The following is a 19,924-nucleotide window of genomic DNA, read 5'->3' on the forward strand; positions in this document are numbered from 1 at the left end:
GGATGAGGCATGAATAGACCATGGGTGACTTTTTTAAGAGTCTTTTAACCTCAACTCTAAAGACTAAAAATGATCCTTCCCACTCTCATATAAAAAAAAAATCTATATATCTAAAGAGGAAAACTATATCGTGAGAGATGAGAGCAATAAGACACTTGAAAATTTCAGGCCACATAATATCAGGAGTCACGTGATATTTTAAAATTTAAATTAAATCTGAACAGTTCACATGGATCCAATTATTAATAATTATAGCTCTCATCTCTTACAATAAGACAGCTCTCTGTCATGTTATATATATGCGTAATATATTTATTTATGCTGACACACACATTTAATAATATATTGACAAACTTAAAATTATAACTCTGACTTTCTCTTTTAAAAAAATGAGTCAATATGTTAGGTTTTGAACTGAATTTGAACTTATTCTTAAAATAAATGTGTTCCTAACCTACAACTTTAGGAGTACATTAAAAAGTCTAAAATTATGAACTCTTGCTGAAGTAATACTTAGCTTAATGATTTTATTCATTAAGTATGTATTGACAGTTACATTTTGACTTTTTATTAATAAAAGTTAACAGTGAAAGTTATATTATGCCTAACTAAATTGAGGATAATGAGTACGAGAATGAGTATATAGGAACTCAAATGGTATGAAGACGGACATTTACACGCGTTTACTATTCACACAGGTACAAGAACAAGTATGATACTTTTTGAAAGAGGAAGACATAAGTACAGTTCCTCAAATATTGTTTTTGTTGTTCTCTAATCACAATATGACATATAGGTGAAATTAACACAATAATAAATACCAACAAAGTAGGTGATTGAATTTTTTATTGGACAATAGGAAAAAAAGAGCACCCATAATATAGTAGGTAAGTCAAAACAATGTATGAAGATGAGTACTCTAATACCCCACATAATCAAAAGTAAAATTATCTAAACCTTTTGTTTCTTCATTCATGAGATTTTTTTTTTGGTCAAAATTCATGAGATTTAAACCAGAGATGTTTCCCTAAAAAAACTAGAGATATTTTTTTAAGGAAGAACGTTCATAAGGGAGAAAATAAGCCAAGTTTGTGGCCCAAGCCTGACTTGCATTCTTTTTTTGTAGCCCAACCCAAACATGTGGCCTTTCAAACAGCCGAAAGGTCTGGCTTAGTCTGTTATAAGGTCTGGTCTGACCTGACCTACAAGTCTACTTAAAAGCATATTAAACATACAATTTCAAATAAAGAAGACCAATAGCCTGCCAGGTTAATAGACCACGAGCTAATATGTCTTTTTATATATCATCACATTTCCTTTTCAAATAATAAAATATGTATATCATTGCTCTAAAGTAACATTATTTATATTATTGATAAAAACATTATTGCATAAACAAGCCGGCTTATCAAGCCAAGTAGACTTTTTTGATAGTATGGACCTTGCCTTTTTAGTTAATCAAGCATTTTAAAAAGTCTAGGTCCGACCCTTTTAATAAACACGCCAAGCCAGGTCAGGTCTCTGACAAACCAGGCCATAAGCCCCTGACAAGCGCTTGACTTATTTCCACTCCTAAACGTTAATTCCCCAAAAATAGTTAAAATGTTTGGTGTAAATTGATATTTGACTATTGAGGGTGGAGATCAAAAAAATTAATAGGGGTTAATTTAGTTTAGTAAATGTAAAAAAAAATAGTTTAATAAATGTATTTAAATATCACACCTACACCAAAAATTAGGGATTAGAATTAAAATTTACATACAACTTATACTAAACCTAAATATTTACGAAACTACTAAATTGAGAGATAAAACAATGTATAACGAAAGCACACAAGTCAGATAAGTGCATAAAATGATATTGACAAAGATGTAAATTTAGTACTTATCAAATCCTAACCACAACACATTTTGCCAAAATAAAGGGAAAGATATCGTATATTCATTTTTCTCAAGTAATAATTTTATAGAAAGTTAAACTCTATAAAGCATAAGGTAAGAAATGATAGATGCTTATACCTTGGAAACCATGATAAAGACCAAGGCCTATAAAAGTGACCTTAAAAAAGTTCTCAACGAGCCTTGATTGGATGGTTAAAGAATACTCATTCTGAATGAAGAGGCTGGCTAAACAATACTCGTTTCAGCTTGGAAAGGCCAGCTAAAAAATACTCCGGTCCTTCGAGTCTGGAGAGGTGAACTCAAGAATACTGGTTGAGCCTGGATATGCCAGCTAAAGATTACTCATTGAGTCTTGAGAGGCCAACTAAAGAATACTCGTTAAGCTTGGAGAGGTCAACTAAATAATACTCATTGAACTTGGAGAGGCTTGTACAGGAATTCTCGATAAAAGAGGAGTCCTACTAAGACTCGGTTTAAACGAGCTCATCTTAAACCCATCTCCTTTAATAACATTATTTAGTGGAGGAATAGAGAAGGCTGGAGGGTTATGGATCATGGATCATGGATGTGACCACTAAATGAGAACCTAAGTTTTGTCATTTTAAATTAGCGGGGTCATGCCGACGCTAATTAATGTTATCGCGCAGGTAATGGGGCAGATACTAATGTGAAAAATCAAGTAGCGTCTACCATTTGAGGTTTTGAGTGGGCTTAGCGGACGGTAATTGGTGTCAGCCTACTCAACCCTACTTATAAGACTTTTAAGTAACCGAAATCCTTACTATATAGGTTATGCTGAAAATGAGACGTGCGTGGATGAAGTATTATTGATAAAATAAAATAGAATGGGTATAGAAGAGATAAAATAAAAAGGTCGTGTTTAAACATCAATGTTGTTTTTGATAATTTATTGGGATTGATTGCAATGTAAGTCTTATCATTGCTAATGTTCATGAAGGAAGAAAGAGGTCAAGAAAATCATCTTAGAGAAGTCTCACATTGTCTAGCATGGTGAAAGGTGTGCTAGTCCAAGGCTATATAAAAAGATCTCAAGTTCCATGTTACAACACACTAAGTACCAACACTAGGAAACACTTTAAACTTATATTTGTGTTTTCTTCTTCTTTTATGCTCTTGTATAAGAGCATTGTGAGCAGATGTCGTTCAAATATTTGATTTGGAGAGTGTGAGTGTATTACAATCATGCATTGATTGAGAGTAAAGTTTTTGTGTTGTAACAATTTTCACATAGTGATTATTACCTGGTTGTTGGTTTTGACAGCGACCGTGATTTTTACTTAGATTTCGAATTTTTTCACGTTATTTTTTTGTGTTGTTGATCGTGCTTCTACGTACTTATTTTATCTCTTCAACTGCGTTATTTCATAATATAATTATGAATGTGCACCTCTTGTATACCTCATTTTTAATAGAGAGAAAAGATTAAGTTTCATTTACACTCCCAATAAAGTGGAAAAAAGAGAGATATATAGAAAAAAAAAGGAGAAAAAAATAAGAGATGTAATGTGTGATATATGATTAAAATTTGAAAGAGAAGAAAGATAGACAAAATAAAAATGTGGAAGAAAAGTGAGTGTAAATGAATGATAGCTCCAACAAACATGAGATACACTTTATAATGTCATCATCATCAGAAAGAAAAATAAATATATTGGAGAGGAGAGAGGATTGAAAAGAGATCCAAGAGAAATGAGAGATATCAATATGATCACGGTTTCTATTTTTATGTTGCTTGAAAAGATGAACGAAATCAGCATGTAGTTACATTACGTCTGAAAATAACGTGAAGAAATTAAGAAACCCTTCCAAAATGACACATTATTTGATGTTTTCTGAACTTTTCCTTTGTTCAGTGATTCTTGCATACCTTTTTTGGCAACCATGCTTCAACATACATACAGCCTTATTTGCCATGTTCTCTCGTCATAGGTTGCTATCTCATTACCATAATTTCCACTGCACGTTTCGGAAGCTCAAATGTTTTTGTCAAAATCTGCAAAGTGACAAACAACAAGCACAGTCAGTGTCGACCCAACATCTATCTCTTTCCACCTAATGTACTTCCCCCTGAATAATTGAACATGAACATGCATGAAGATGTTTGATGGTAAGGGCATGATTGGAACTTAAATGGAAATTGAGGTCTTTGGTTGTTTTAGAGAAAATAAAAATGGAAATTAGATATTTATATGTCAGGAAAGAAGAGAGGACATACATAGGTTTGCTGTGAATTCTTTAGGGAAACTATGATTTGGACATGTCAGAGACATATCAGACAAAGTTTAATTTATCTTTGCTCTCCCATGTGATGTGAAGCCTAGCAAACAACGACTCCTTCGCCCCTTGTCGTATATCAAATGTAAAAAGTTGTCCACTCTCTTCAAATCATTTCCCTACCTTCTTTTCTTGTATGAGTTTTCGATTCAAAATTTTTAAATTTCAAGACATACGCATTTTCTTTACCATTCTTTTGTTGGAAAAATTTAAGGTATTTCAAAAGTTCAAGTCCACATTGCCTAGCTCAACAACCTTTCAAATGTTTATATACTTAGCTTCACATTGTCATGATAAAGAGCATAGTAAAGGGCTTGGGCTCATGTGGCCAAGATTGGGCCTCTTTGGTGAAATGTAGTACACTTCTTGTTGTGCACAATACATTGGCATTGTTTGTTTTTTGCTCATAAAATGAGGGTGTGACGGGTTGACGTTCTTCATCCAACAATCTTGAGACTTTTAAGAAGTCCTATAGACCTTTTTGTGCTTTCTAGTTTATGTAAAATGTTCTCCCTATAATTCCTCTCTCTAGGCACATACTTCACAGAATCCCGAGCATGATAGGTCCTATTCACTTGATTTGTGACAAATTGAGAGTCACTATTCACTTGCAATTTCCTAACATCCATGTCCTTAGCCAAATTCAAACTCGCTATGAGAGATTCAAACTCGATCTCGTTGTTATTTTCCTGAAACTCAAATTTGAGTGACTTCTTTATTGCAACTTCTTTTAACATTGAAAGATTCATCGACGCAGAGATTTCAATATAGCATAGTTTCTGATTCTCTTGATGATACCAACTCCCCCAAAAAAATCATCTAAGACATGTGCCTTTATAGATCCTCACATCTCGAATTTCAAACTAAACTCTGATAGCTCAACAGATCAAACCATAATCCTTCCCTCTAAATCACACTTCTATAGATCTTTGACTATGCCAAAAAAAAGCTTTTTGAAGCGCATTCTATTTGATATACGCTTTAAAAAGTAACACGGAGGCCATTTAAAGTGCTTTTGCAAATAAGCGATTAGAGTACAATTTCATTTACAAACTGTCTAAAGAAAGCAGTGACGGAATAATTACCTGACTAATAATCCGTCACTAAATCCCTAATTTAAGTCAGAAATTGAAAACGAAGCTCAATCTCGTTCTTCTCGCTGCAGTTAGGGTTCTTCAATCTCCATCTTCTTCTTCGTTGAGGTCTTGTGCGTTGCGCATGTTTCCGTCGCCAGTCGTTGAACTGCGCTGTCGCCGTTGTTCCTCTTTGCCGTCGTCGTTGGCGTTTGAAGTTGAGGTTTGTTAGCTCCATTTGCAGCTGCTCCTTTTTCATTGCAGTTAGGGTTTTTCATCATCATCATTCCCCTTTAGATTGTGATGTTCCTTATCATCATATATGCATGTGATTCTCTCACTTGAATTTAAATGGGTTCCATAACATGGACATAGTAGGAGCATTCCCATGTATGTGTTCTGTTTTGAGCAAATGTTGTTGCAAGCAATTGATTTATGCATTTGTCTAGTCACTTGGGTCTTTGAGACCAAAAAGGGTAAAATCAGCATTGGTCTTAGTGAAAGTAATGTACTGTTCCATTGAGCATGTTAGTAGAAACTAGAAAGGAATGAAGTCCCATTCCAAGCCTTAAATGTTTAATTTTATGAGATAGAAGGGTGTAGACTGTTGAGATTAAAGAAATTTTTTGGATAATTTTTCTCATTCATCTATGATCGACCGCATTTTTTACAAAATACATTGACTAGATAAACTCATAGAGGAACAAAATGAAATAGGAGAGAAGTTGTGTTTTGGTTTCTTAAAATTGAACTATCAAATGCAGACACAAGCACACACTCACATAGAGATTACTTTTGATGATTTTGGACATTCTTTATGTATTTCTTTTATATGAGGTGTTGTACTTTGTATCCCTGTGATATAATATTTTGTTCTGTTGTGCAGTACTGAAAACATGTTACTGTTTTGACTGAAAAATGGAGGCACTGAAAGCATGTTATGGGGATGGATCTTCTGATTCAGATTCTGAATCTACCCCTTCAATTCCAAGCTTAGCTCACTCAGAAGTATTCACACCCTTGCCACCACCTCCTATCTCACTCCTAGATCCTTTGAAATTTCACGGTATGCTATGTTTTAGGTTGATTTTATTTACTCACTTCCAAGGTTATCAAACTCGAGAATTGAAGTAGATTTATGGTGTTTGTTTGCTTGACTCGTAATATTAGAGTTTACCCTGTACAAATTTAATATTTAAAAAGCTATAATAATCAAGCGAAACACAATAGCAAAGTTAAAAACATACTTGAATAATCAAATCATACAATGATAAAGATATACTTCAAGTTAAAGTGATACATATAGGACCAAATGTCCTAATCTGAAGTTCCATAGCTTTGGTGATAGAAGCTGTGTTGCATGAATATTTTGATCCTTCAAATTGAGACATTCCATTATCTGGTCAATTGCAAGTCAACCTAAGGCTCTAACTATGTTATGCAATAAAATAGTGTTTATATTTAAAGTTAACACACAGTTGCAGTAGAAGCTACATAAAGAGACACTTGCTACTAGACTGTTGTTGGGAGTTCGAAATGAATCGATAGAATGGAATTTATATAAACTATTTAACTTGCGGGTTTCACATTAGGCACTAGACTACACTAGTGAATTTTTACATTCCAGTAGCCAGATGACTTCACACATAATCACACACAATCAGAGGCCCAAATTTCACATGAAGAGATTGGAAGTTTGCAATTTTTGGAGTGAGGCACTAGGAGAGACAACGACCTTTGAAAGAGGCTTTGGGACGCAAAAGCTCGCTGGTCGGTCATCAAGCATTCACTCGAAGGCAGGCAAGGTGCGGCTTGTAGTTGAAGTTCAGCGGAGGCTCGCATCGCATAGCACACAGGCAAGGAGTGTCACAGGTAGCACAAAATGTTGCTCAACTTAGCTCGGAGGAGGAAAAACTAAAGCCCTAACCTAAACTCGTGGAATTGCTGGATTTTACCCTAGTTAACCTTAGTTTATAAAAATTCAAATTCACATGCGATGTAACTTGATTTTGGCGCAACTTGAGTAGTCGAGTTTAATGAGTGCAGTCTATGCTCACTACAGAAAGACAACAGAGAGCAGCCTGGTGCATCGAAGCTCCCGCTATGTGCAGGGTATAAAATGCAACTTTAGCCTGTTTTTTACACGAGAGATTGTTTTCAGGACTTGAACCTGTGACATGGCAACAATTTTTAACCATTGTGCCAAGGCTCTATGTAAATGTGGGGGGTTCAAACTCTCACTCCCAAGGTTGCATAAGGAAAGGGTTGCCACTAGACTATGCTCACTATAAAAAGGACAACAAAGAATGAAAATATGTTCTTATTAGATAGGTTTAGGGATATTCGCAAATTGTACCAGCCTCAATCTTCTGAACTCAAGCTCAAATTTCTTATACCGAAAGTTCCTTTGCAATCAAATGGTTATGATGTTGTTGTTTTTATGTGCATATGATATGTGCCTTGTAATGACATATTCATTGTTTTAATGGTGAAGGGCCTCAAGATTTGCAGATTGGTGAGACAATTAGAGTTAGGAGCTTCCCTCATGCTGATGGTAACTATGCCTTACATGTATACATACCAGGTAAGTTAATTATGCTCTGCAAGGAAAGTTATTTCAGTTTGAAGACACCATTCTGGTCTTTTCATACAGTGGTTGTGATATTGTAGAGATTTTATTGAATTTATGATGTATTCATTTGTCTTTGTGGATGACAATGGCATGCATTTAGGTTTACTTAGAAGCTGGCAGATCGGTATACCTGCATGTATGAGTTAGGAAACTAACCATCATAATTGTCTTAGTTATATGCATATGACTAAAATTTTATTGTTTTCTTCTTTATTATCATCCATTCCTTCTTTCTTGGTCAGATGAATGCATTATTAACATCTGTAAGCAACTGTGGGTGATCTCAAGATGGGCTACAATCGTTGTTGTTAAGTAGGTATTTGTTAGGTCTGTTTGTTGAGGGAGTTAGTTAGTTTGTTAGGACTAGTTGGGATGCTGAGATGGTCAGAGATTTCAAGTACACTGAATAATTCCAAGATAGTGGCATTGAGAATATTGTCCTAAAGATTGTAGTTTGTATTGGTTGAAAGTTCTTGATTGAACTAGACTAGAAAAGAGAGAAGAAAATAGAGACACTTCTCTTATGGCAAGAATATGCTAATACTCTTCTGACTTTCTATGCATCATTCATATAAATTTAGTACAATTCATAATGCAATTAAAAAATTTCAAAAATACTTATGCTGTAAGGTGTAATGAACTAATGATCGTTATCTCACAGCGCAACCGTTTCTTTTCAGTTAATATTTCATCTCAATCAAAGAAAGAAATTGCTGGTATCTTGAAGAAAGTCTCATCTCGGGAACCAACTCTTTATGTTGTTGACGTTGATGTTCCACTTAACACACTCTGCAAAAATGATGAGAAGCTTGAACAAGTTGCCTTAGGAAGAGAATTTCACATAAGTTTGGGAAGAACTGTTCCAATACGAGTGCATCAGATTGACTCAATGGTCTCAATGCTTAGACAGAAGCTTCAAAGTCACCACAAGTCAGTTTTTTTCTTAAAAGAATGCTAGCAACGCTCTCTTTTGAACACACTCTTTCACACTCTTTATATGATTGGTTTTTTTTTTTAAAAAAAATATGACAACTCATTTGTCTCATTTTTAAAACAAATGTGTTACTTTTTAAAAAATTAACCAACCACATGGAGTGTATTGAAAAGAGTGTGTTGCTAGCGTTTTTCTTGTTCTTATATTTCTCAATTATTTAAAGTGAATAGGATATTTTTCTCCACGTTCTACCTCATTGTTGCCTTTAATTTCTCTTTTCTTGAAGCAGTTTTTGGATTGACTTTAACAAATGGGAGGTTTTTGTTAATGATGACCATACGCGCACCTTTATCTCACTAGAAGTTGTTCAAGGAGGGTTAGTAGAGGTATGATTCATGTTCCTTCCTTTTCCTTTCGTGACCCTGTGTTTCTTGTGTAAAGACATGCAAGTTGGAATTGTGTGTTGCATTGGCGGCTTTTCGCTGAATATTGGTATTTTGTTTGTTTTTGATAGAAAGCTGCTGTCTTAGGATATTATTATGGTAAAGTCAGGGGCAATACATATCAGGTTATTTTATAGAAGCTGATCATGAATGTGTGTATGATGTTTTAGTTCTCATTCATTACTAGGGTGACATAAAAATTGAATTACATCAAGGTTGAAACAAATTTTTAGAAGCCTCCTACCTAAATCTTTTGGTAAATCTGCAATTGAAGGCTTGAGGGCATTATTTACTTTTTTGGGTCTTGCATGGAACTGGCACAGAATAGGAAAAAAATAGAGATGAGTCTAGAATCTCTTGAAAATAAAGACCTAATATCATGTCCCTGTTCGTTTTATATTCATTATTCAATGTACAACTTTCTCCTATCTCTCAACACAAGACATTCATTTATATTTTTGGACGTGCTGGTTGTAAACTTCTAGTAATTTCTCCTTGTTTGACCTAGCACATTCATTCTCTCTGTTTGCCACATATATACTAAATGCATTTTTCTGTTCAATTCATTTCAGATAAAGAAGCAAATTGAGGCAGTCAATGCAATTTACAAGCTTCATAATCTTCCTGAATTTTACAAGGTCAGTTTCGTTGAGTAATCATGGGGTCACCACCTTAGAATTGCTGGAAAACACAGCTACACTTTGCAGATCACTTCATGCCTAGTCTGTTCGACAAATGAAAAGTCTGCAGAGTGTTACTTATATCATCATTGCTGTGTTTTCCTTTCTGTTTCTCTTCCAGTACCTTAAACTTGAAGTTCTCCTTACAGGATCCACGTCCTCACATATCCTTAGCATGGGCACTTGGTGACATCACTCATTCCCTGAAGAAAGTTGTGGACGAGGAAATTAAGCAATGTGTTGTTGGAAAATCTTTGAAGAAGTGTATTTTTAACTGTAAATTTAAAGGTATTGAGTGTAAGATTGGTAAGAAATCATATAAAATATGTAAAATTTCAGATGGATAATAACATGTATAGTAGTTTATAAAAGAGGGATTTGCTGATTTTTGGATACATGCAATTCTGTTATGTAAAACGGTGTCTTTCTTGGCTTGGTTGGTAGATTGATGATAAAATAGATTACTACTGAGATGAGGAGTGTAACATCTGTACTCTTATTATGAGTTTCTCTAACCTAGTGAAGCGTAATTTGTAGCTCTTGATATCACTGGGAAAATTTTTTTTTTGTCTAGGGTAAGATGCTCAAATGCATTTAAATCCAAACGGTCTTGAAGATGTAATCAAAGGAAATATTGCAACTAACCAACTCAGAGCTATGAATATGATTTTTCCTGTGTCGCCACTTTCTTGATATCATTCAAATTCAAATTGTTGCCAATCTTGTGTTTCATGAGGGCACTAAACTTAATGAGGTGGTGTGACACCCGGAGCCAACGAGGGCGGAGAGTGAATGTCGGTGCAATGAGGCACAGACAAGGAGCGGATACTAGTAAGCTTTTAGGCGGATGGACACATGAATGAACCGATCTTGTACTCAAACAAGAGGTATTTCGAGATTGTATAGGTATGAGACTATACAGTTGAGATTGGCATGTACTACTCATGACAATAAGATTCATCTTCTTTTCGGGAGCCTAACTCATAAAACATCAAGGTAGAGTGTGCTTGCCTTGGAGGGGGTGGGTGACACCTGAGTGAGGATAGAACGTGCTGGAAAGACTCGTGTTGTTACCGTGAGGGCAGTCGTCGGATCGAGATGTTGCAAGTGCGCTGTCACTCCATTCGTGAGGCTCTTAATAATCATTTTATCTCTCTTCCTTATGTCAACTCACAACTCCATCTTGCACACATCTTTACCAAAACAATTCCTCATCTCGTCCGAAGTTTCTACTTAGGAAATTAATGCTTCTTGATCGACCGCATCAATTTGAGGGGGATATTAGGAAGGAAATATGCTATAATGATCTCTTCCCCTTATATTAATTAGTAATAAATCAATATATTTTATATTAATTAAAAATTGAAAATCAATCTATTTTGGTGTAAGACAGATGTTCTCATTCAGAGGCAATCTTGTTCAAGTCGGGAACATCCACATTATGGTGGGACTAACTCTCTCAACGGGGGAATCAATCTGTTTATTGTATATATTTACATTCTTATTTTTGGTTTCACAAATTAGGAATTGTCAATTAAATGATTTGTCTTATATATGATGAATAAAATCATAGGAAGGCATCAAGGAAGAAAATTTTTTTTTTTTTTTTGATATTTTGGAGGGTCAAAGACCCAAGAAACAACTAAGACAGTATAAGGGAAAGATTTTCCAGTTACATCATCTCTCATCACTTTGATGGTTTATAACCAAGAAGTACACACTTTCGGGCTCATACATCAAACTTGGATCTATTAGTAGAACCGAATGAACATAGCGAAGTGAGCAAAAACTTTCACTTCATCTGAATTTGTTATTATCCATGTAAAATCTCATAAAATAACTTATCATGTAAACCCTTAGAAGATACCCCACTGAGTAGGAAAAAGAACATGAAGAAGTGCATTGATCCAAAAGGAAGACGACAATAAAGAGGTTGATAAGTAAGGCTCTAGCCATATTTAGAATTCTCTAGTGATTTCTCACTGCCCCAACTTTAAATTAAGGGGTGGCTACACAACTAGTTTGATGACGGATACCCTTTTGAGCATACAATTAGAAAATAATAAATTTTGAACCATTATTTACTATTGCTTTAAACACCGTATCATGTTGTTTCTCATCTATATTGATAAAGCTTTCGTCATGAAACTGGACTTCACTCATTTGCTTTAGCAATACAATCCAAGATAAACAGCTAAAATCACCCACTATTATCAAAAAGTATTTGTGATCATGAATTGTAGATACACGAAATGGCCCCAAACTATCTATATGAAGAAGTTCAAACATACATAAAGCTCGGCTATTACTAGAAGTAAATGACAGTTTCTTTTGTTTAGCATAGTGACAAATATCACAGGGTCCATCTTTATAAATTTGACTAGATAGATAATATTTATTCAGTGTCGTCAGTGTGTTACAAATCAACTATTTGATACATAGTCATAGCCAAAACTAAAATGTCATATAATTGGTTGTGGCAAAACAACATAATCATTTACAATAAAAACTAACTGATATGTGGAAGACACTTTGTTTGCAGTCTTGAAATCCAGAAAGTACAGACCGGTTTGAAATTTTCTTGAACCAATCATCCTCAAATTGTAGTCTTATATGATGCAATTTTTTTTCACCATTGAAATTCATATTACATTTCAAATTCCTGGCCAGTTTATGAATCGAAACTAAATTGAAAGCAAAGTCCAGTATATAAAATAGTCCATCAAACAATATAATAAAAGCACTATATAACATGGATAGTTCCTAATGATAGAGGCATGAACAAAACTTCCATTAGGTAATCAGACATTAATTGGACTCACTCCTTTATAACTAGTAAACCATTTTAAAGAAGCACACTTGATTGAAGTCATTGAACTGAAATGGGATATGGTGAGGCACGAAGAACACCTGTCACATCTGATTAGCTTGAGGCTCAAGCTGTGTTTTGTTCTGCTGAAATAATGACTTAATAGCTTGATACTCTTCATTTGTAAATCCATAATCATTTTTTATTCCTTAACAACAAAAATTTCCTGCTAATATGAGATTCATTCAAATTATCCATAACAAAATAAGCTACAGAATTATTCTTAAACTTTCAACTTGAACCTTGTGGAAAGCTAAGTTTCCTATATCATATTTCCACTAGTGTATATTCATTTATTAGAGAAAATGTTCAAACTTTATTACTCTTCCCTCTTCCATTTGATTTTCTTCCATCTATTGAATTGATTGAAATATGATTTTCTTCAATTGAAGCATATTAATGTTGTCTCTCATGTTGTAACCATAGATCAGAGAAAACCTTGTTTCAAGATGGTAGCGGATCCATCAACAAAATTTAAGAATCAAACCATCACAAATTGATTATTCAACCCTTTCAAGAACCTCATCACACTATCTAGTATGAAGGCAAAATCTACTATATATCCAAGAAGATAGTAAAAGTAGTAACATGGTTAGCTTTTATGATAGCCTTGAACAAAACTTTCTTTAGGTAATCAGACATCAATTTGATCCACATTTTTATAACTAGTAAACCATTTTAAAGAAGCACAGATATGATATTTTTCTCCTTAATAGAGACTCCAAGAACTTGATTGAACTGAAATGGGTGATGGTGAGGCACAAAGAATACATTTCATCACATCTTGAATAGTAGAAATAGAAATCTGCTTTAATAGCTTGATACCCTTTATCTCTAAATCTATATTCATTTTTTTATTCATTAACAACATTTTCCTGCCGATATGATTCATTCAAATAATCCATAACAAAATAAGCTGCAGAATTGTTCTTAAACTTTGAACATGAACCTCATAGAAAGTCATGCTTCCGATATCATGTATGCTTCCATTGTATTCTCTTCCATAAGTATTCAATTTTCTTCCAACTATAGAATTGATTGAAATGTGAATTTCTTCAATTGAAGCATATCCATCTTGCCTCTCGTGTTGTAAAACCAAGAGAAAACCTTGTTTAAAGATGGTAGCGCATCCATCAACAAAATTTGAGATCTAACCATGAAAAATTGATCATTCATCCCTTCAAGAACCTCATAATATAATCTTCCTCCCTATAATTCTTAGAACTAAATCTAACATGACAACTACACTTACCAAGACAAATACAACAAAGGAAATGGTCGAAAACTATTTAACAATTCCAACTTAACTAACTTTCAATTACTTAAAAAACTCTACAAAAGAAAATGTGTTTTTCTTGAAAGTGTATAACTCTTGTTGAAGTTCAAAATTCTTACAAAATCTCCTTGTGAAATCTTTTTGTTCATCAACTGAAATCTCCATGTAATAGTCGTTAGTGGAGCTACTTTTATAAGACTTACACCTTAGTTTGGAGCTACTCTGAGCATTCTAAGGCCCTTTTTCTGGTCTTCTTAGTTGTTTTTATGCCCATAGTTTGGCTAATTCGTTTTAGTACTTTGGGTATTGTGGATATTAGTCCTTATTATGTTTTGACTCCCAGATTTCTTATATGAATTAAGTCTTTTTCCTGTGTATCTTTTCTATGTTTCAATACCCTTTTGAATGCATGCAAGTGTTTGGCTTTCTTCTTGCACAACGATACTTGGTAAAAATTAAGGGACTTGAGATTAGATAGATTTGTTCATCCATTAGTTAGGTAAAAGGGTGATAACTAATTGTATTGGCCTAATTAAAAGAACACTAAAGCTTTAATTGAAATGACTATTAACTAAGGTATTAGGCTTTGCAATTGAGATTGAATATTTTACTTGATTAAGATATTAACAAGTAAAGGTAAGTGCTACATCATTATAGGAGGATTTATGAAGCTTTTATAAGGATTTGGTTTTGAGAAACTTAACTAGACTAGGTGCAGCTTGACCAAAAGTGCTGCTTTTCCTATAAAGTTTTACAATATCTTTGCTCTTACTTTTGTCTTTTGTTTCAATCACAACCAAACTTCAAACTTATTTTATTTTCCTTTTTGCACTATGAATATGAAACTCTTAGAACTAATTGATAAACAACTATCATTGTGGTTCGATATCTTTTATATTACTTCAATTGATCCATACACTTGTGGATTTGCTATCAACACTTAAGATTCAATTAAAACTAGACTCAAACCCGCGCGATGCGCGGCGGAATAATTCATCGTGATTTTGCTAGAATCAAAAGTGTTATATTAACCTATCTTTCTAAGCTTTTGAAATAGGCTATTATCAGGCATCATAGTTACTAATCAACCAAGTAGACCCCAATTTTTCTCATATTTCCATCTAAACATATCAACAATAATCTAAAAAGAAAACATTTTCTAGTCATTAACTTGCAGTGGTTGTAATCTACTTTTCCACATTCATGCTCAGGAGGTATATTTCCTTTCTCTTACTCTGCATCAGTTTACTCTGCCAGCATTCAAAGTAAGTGGTTGTGCAGAATAGAGAAAATGTTATACACTTCTACAGTATTATTTTTAAAAAGTTTTAGAACGGTTTCAGATTTAATTCCTTTTAATCTCCTGTCACTTAAGCGGCTTGTAACATTACAATAAAATAAAGTTTCATTGGAGATGTTGATACCCCAAGAATCAGTATCTAATATTTAAAAAGATTCATCTTAAAAATAGTCAAGATATTAACAATACACATACAAGTCGAAATCTTAGAACAAATAGTGTATACATGTCCTACTGTGAAATTTGAGCAGTTTGTTTGATGAATCTCCTAAACTTGGTTTTATCATGTACACAAGATGTCATTGGAGAGGTTGGTTAACAAAAGCCGTGAAAAAGTACCAGAAATATATACATTAAATAAAATTATCTAAAAAGTTGAAATAAACAATTAACTATGGAACACATATGCAATCAGGCTCTCTTCCACACAAGTTCATTTCTTCATGAATCTATAATGAAATAGACCAAAGCCCAGAGTAGGCGACAGAATTTCATCAGACCTGTACCTGATCATCAATTCATCATACATGTACATTGTACCATTGGTATGCCTTTCACAGTAGATTGCTGACTGTGATTGCATCATCTTTGCAAATCTAAGAATGGAAAAACTGAATAATTTGGGTAACATTCTTATTAGAAAGATTGTGGCTTAATTTGATATAGCGAGCTATGCACTTTTTCATCCACTTCAAAGTATAGGTAGAAAAAATATCTAGTCATTTTGGTATAAGTTAACTTCCAGACAAAGGGAAACACTGAATTCGAAATTCAAAATAGTCTTGCAGTGAACATTTTTCTACAGCAGAAAGAAAGTTCAAATTATTGTAATTAGAGGAGATAATCATTCCAAAATATTGCAGGAAGAAATACATGAAAGGAAAACCTGATAACTGAATTCTGCACGACCAATTTTCGCAAATCACTGTGAAGCTTCAGGTTAAATTGATACTATAAAAAGAAGAGTAGAACACATTTCTAACAGGTAAATATAAGAAACATGTCAAACCTTCACTTAATATATATTTTGGATAGGACTGAGGTAGTTTTATTCTTAACCAAATGGATGGATGTATTCATTAGCATGAAAAGAAAATGAAAAAACACACTCATACCTTGTAAAAGACAGCATCAGCTGCAAAGAAAAGCAAAAGCAAAAGATACATTAGGTTTGAGTAAGTATTAAGAAACAGAAAATAAATCATACTTCAAAAAGAAAAATAACCTATGACTTTTGAGAATCATAGACTTTTGTTATACATGCAAAATAATAGAACACATATCACTTTGTAAATTCAGATCTTATTCATAATGTCATTCATGAGAAGGAAAATGGGTCTTAGCTAGCAACCATTACCATCCTATTTATTCAACCTTAAGCACTCTTGAAAATCGTTTAGAAAATAAGAATGAATCCATGAAAATATCACACATGGTCATTGAAAAATAAAGTAGTGTGTCCCTACCAGTGGGTTTAAGCTGACCCATGGAACATGCACGGTGCACCTTGTCCCAATTTCTCTTTTGTACTCTGATCATGAAGAGTAAAAGCTTCACTTAATTAGTCAATGTGAAAGGTGTTTGTTGTGCCAAATAACTAAATTTTGCATAAATCCACTTGAAAGAAACATAAACAGGAAGGAGTGAGTAAACTAATCAAACAAATGGTGTGATTACCTAGCCATGAGTGAGCCTCGGAAACATGCGGTTTAGCTGTGCAATGAGCAGATCTCTGTAATTGGAAGAAGTAGAACATAATAGTTGAAAGGAGGATGGAGAAAACTGACCTCAAATGGAGAGGAGCAGAGCGAGCGATAGAGTGGAACGGACGGAACAGCAACAACATAGTTGGCGGAGGTCGAACAATTATATATCATCCCTCTTTTGTTCTTTTCTAACAGCAAAAGGAAGCCAAAACCGTAGAATACAATTATGAACTGGGGAGCGTTAGAAAAGCCCTTTATTCTCTAATGAATGAATGGGTTCAAAGAATGAGAAACGGAAAGAATGAGTGTGTGTGAGGGGTCAGGATATAGTAGTAACTGTGATAGATGGGTTCAAAGAAAGAAGGAAATTGATGACACGTAAGCTAATTATCAGATGTGGCAAGTATAGGTGAGTAAAAAAAGATGAGTTGTCAGTGCTTAATTGCGCACTTGAGAATTACTATATTATAAATAGATAGATAGATAGATGATGAGGTGGTGACTCAGCAAGTCACGTGATATAGAAATGAGGCTAAAAAGAACTAATGAGATTGAATTTCCAACCTCAAAAACCAAAGAAAGGCATACATAAATGCTGAAGTTTCCCCTTTCATGCATCTACCACCAAGAGTAAGCCTAACCAACAATATGCTGAGCGCAAATTTTTTATGACAACAGGAATTTTAGTTATTGGTAATGGTATTGTTAAAAATCAATTATCCCCAAAACCTGAAATAAAATTGTTGGATAAAGAACACACGAATGATTATATTTCGAACACACTTTCACACGCAAGAGTCAGAATTGAAGCACGGGCAATGCACAAGCCCACTTGTCATGTGCTGAAACTTAAATTTATGTATCTGAATAATTTGGGGCGATCAGGATCGAACTCTGGACAACTTAGTCATAGATCTAATCCCTTGTGAAGAACTAACACTTTGTTTGGTAGGATAGAGAGAGATAGAGAAGAGAGAGTAGAGAAGAGAGAAGTTGAGTAGAGAGAAATAGGTAAGAAATAATGTACACTCTGTTTAGTAGAGAAGAGAGAGATAGAGAAGAGAGAGTAGAGAAGAGAGAAGTTGAGTAGAGAGAAATATGTGAGAAATAGAGTAGATTTATAGGTTGTTTGATATGATAAATCAAACCTTCACTCATCTCTCTTCAATCTCTCTTCAATTTGGAGAGACCAAAAAAGTGGTGGGACCCACCACTTTTTCTCCCCTCTATCTCCCTCCTCTCACCTATCAAACTAGGGGTGGAAATAGGCCGAGCCGAGCCAAGCTTTGTGTGACCTAGGCCTGGCCTGCATTCTCTTTTGGTGGCCCAAGTCTGGCCTGTGGCCTATCAATAGGCCAAATTTTATGGCTTGGCCTGGCCTTTTCAAAGGTCTGACCTGGCCTACAAGCCTTCTTAAAAGCCTAACTTAACAGACAATTTTATCAAAAGAAGGTCATTAGGCTGGCGGGCTAATAAACATTTTATATGTCATTACACTTTCTTTTCAAATAAAAAAACTTGTATCATTGCATTTCAAAAACTAAACCTATATCATTGCAAGAGAGGTGGACTTGGCAGCGACAGATCAACAGTGGCGACTGGCTGCAGCCTGCGTCCTGTGCGGCTGAGGATGTGCTATGCTGAATATGTCTGGAACGTTTCTAGTCTAGGTTAGGGCATGAACTTAGGGTTTTCTATTATACTAAAGTATACATCAGTTTAAAAAAAATTATATATAATTATATTATATTTATATTATTAATAATATAATATATAAGTAGGCCGGCCTATCTGGCCAAATAGCCTTTTTAAATTGTTTGGGCCTGGCCTTTTTAGTTAAACAAGCCTTTTAAAAAGCCTAAACCTGATCTTTTTAGTAAACGAGCCAAGCCGGGCCGAGCCTCAAACGAGCCGAGCTATAGGCCCCTGACGAGCCGCCTGGCCTATTTCCACCCCTATATCAAACACACATATACTTTATCATTCCTCCCCCTAACTCTCTCTTCTCCATCTCTCTCTATCTAAACCTTCCTCTACCAAACAAAGTGTAAGTATCCCAATAGCTTAAGTTGTTGGGTAAAGAACACAAATGATTAAGTTTATAACAGGTATCATGCTTCTGCTCTATCTCAATGTTATTACAAAAAGGCTAATGTCACTCAAAATTTCAAGAATAATTAAATTGGATGCTAATGCTATTGTATATACCATACAAATTAAGAGGAAGAGGACACAACAGTCGATTAATTCAGCCATGACCATTGCCTTTGTGAATCTTCTTATGATAATATAAGAACTACATTAAAAGATCAAAAGCTCAAAATGGATTTAAGTTTATATAATCAAGTATATATAAGTTTTTATTATCATATGATAACCACAGGGCCGGCCCAACACCAAATGAGGCTTAAAGCGAATTTTAATTTTGGGGGCCTTGAAACATGTTTAATCTAATATAAAATTTTGTTAATTTTAATTTTGAGGGCCTTTTTTACTTAATAAAAATAAAATCAGAGGCCTTTTTTACTTAAGAAAAAACAAAAAAAATTGGAGGCCTAAAGCCCTTGCTTGGGTGGCTTTACCCTTGGGCCGGCCGTGGATAACCAAACTAAGTATTAATGTCAACATAGACTGGGAGGTATGTCTTCGTTATTTCTGTTCTTTCTTTTTCCTATATATATTATTCCTCAATAATAATGTTTGATAGTACACTGTAGCTTTCTTGCTTAATTGTTTTGCGGAGGATGTACTTTGGGCGGCTCATAGTCCAAGTTAAACCCAGGAGCACTTTCTTCACCGGAATCAATTCCGTTCG

At 34.4% G+C, this 19,924-nt stretch overlaps 1 protein-coding gene and 1 long non-coding RNA gene across 2 annotated transcripts; one reads left to right on the plus strand and one right to left on the minus strand.

Annotated features, from left to right (window-relative positions):
- Positions 1–5,308: 5,308 nt before the first annotated feature.
- LOC130729498 (uncharacterized) lies at positions 5,309–10,429 on the plus strand. The gene is made up of 7 exons (XM_057581270.1): positions 5,309–5,492; positions 6,156–6,335; positions 7,764–7,853; positions 8,582–8,831; positions 9,125–9,221; positions 9,851–9,916; positions 10,108–10,429. Exons 2-7 carry the CDS (start codon positions 6,188–6,190, stop codon positions 10,303–10,305), a joined length of 849 nt encoding a protein of 282 aa, XP_057437253.1. The 5' UTR covers positions 5,309–5,492; positions 6,156–6,187; the 3' UTR covers positions 10,306–10,429.
- Positions 10,430–15,545: 5,116 nt separating this feature from the next.
- On the minus strand, positions 15,546–17,513 carry LOC130732478 (uncharacterized). Its single transcript, XR_009017047.1, has 3 exons — positions 17,081–17,513; positions 16,870–16,934; positions 15,546–16,538 (listed from the first exon to the last, which is right to left on the minus strand). It is a non-coding gene; the product is annotated as an uncharacterized LOC130732478 (long non-coding RNA).
- Positions 17,514–19,924: the final 2,411 nt, after the last annotated feature.

Source organism: Lotus japonicus, chromosome 1 (genome assembly GCF_012489685.1).
Source record: "Lotus japonicus ecotype B-129 chromosome 1, LjGifu_v1.2".
In the NCBI taxonomy this organism is placed as follows: domain Eukaryota; kingdom Viridiplantae; phylum Streptophyta; class Magnoliopsida; order Fabales; family Fabaceae; genus Lotus; species Lotus japonicus.

Excerpts from the sequence above, each read along its gene's own strand:
- LOC130729498 (XM_057581270.1), top strand. The coding sequence starts at position 6,188 with ATGGAGGCACTGAAAGCATGTTATGGGGATGGATCTTCTGATTCAGAT. Across the intron at positions 7,854-8,581 it reads CTTACATGTATACATACCAG|TTAATATTTCATCTCAATCA; the intron begins GTAAGTTAATTA and ends GTTTCTTTTCAG. Across the intron at positions 9,917-10,107 it reads ATCTTCCTGAATTTTACAAG|GATCCACGTCCTCACATATC; the intron begins GTCAGTTTCGTT and ends TTCTCCTTACAG.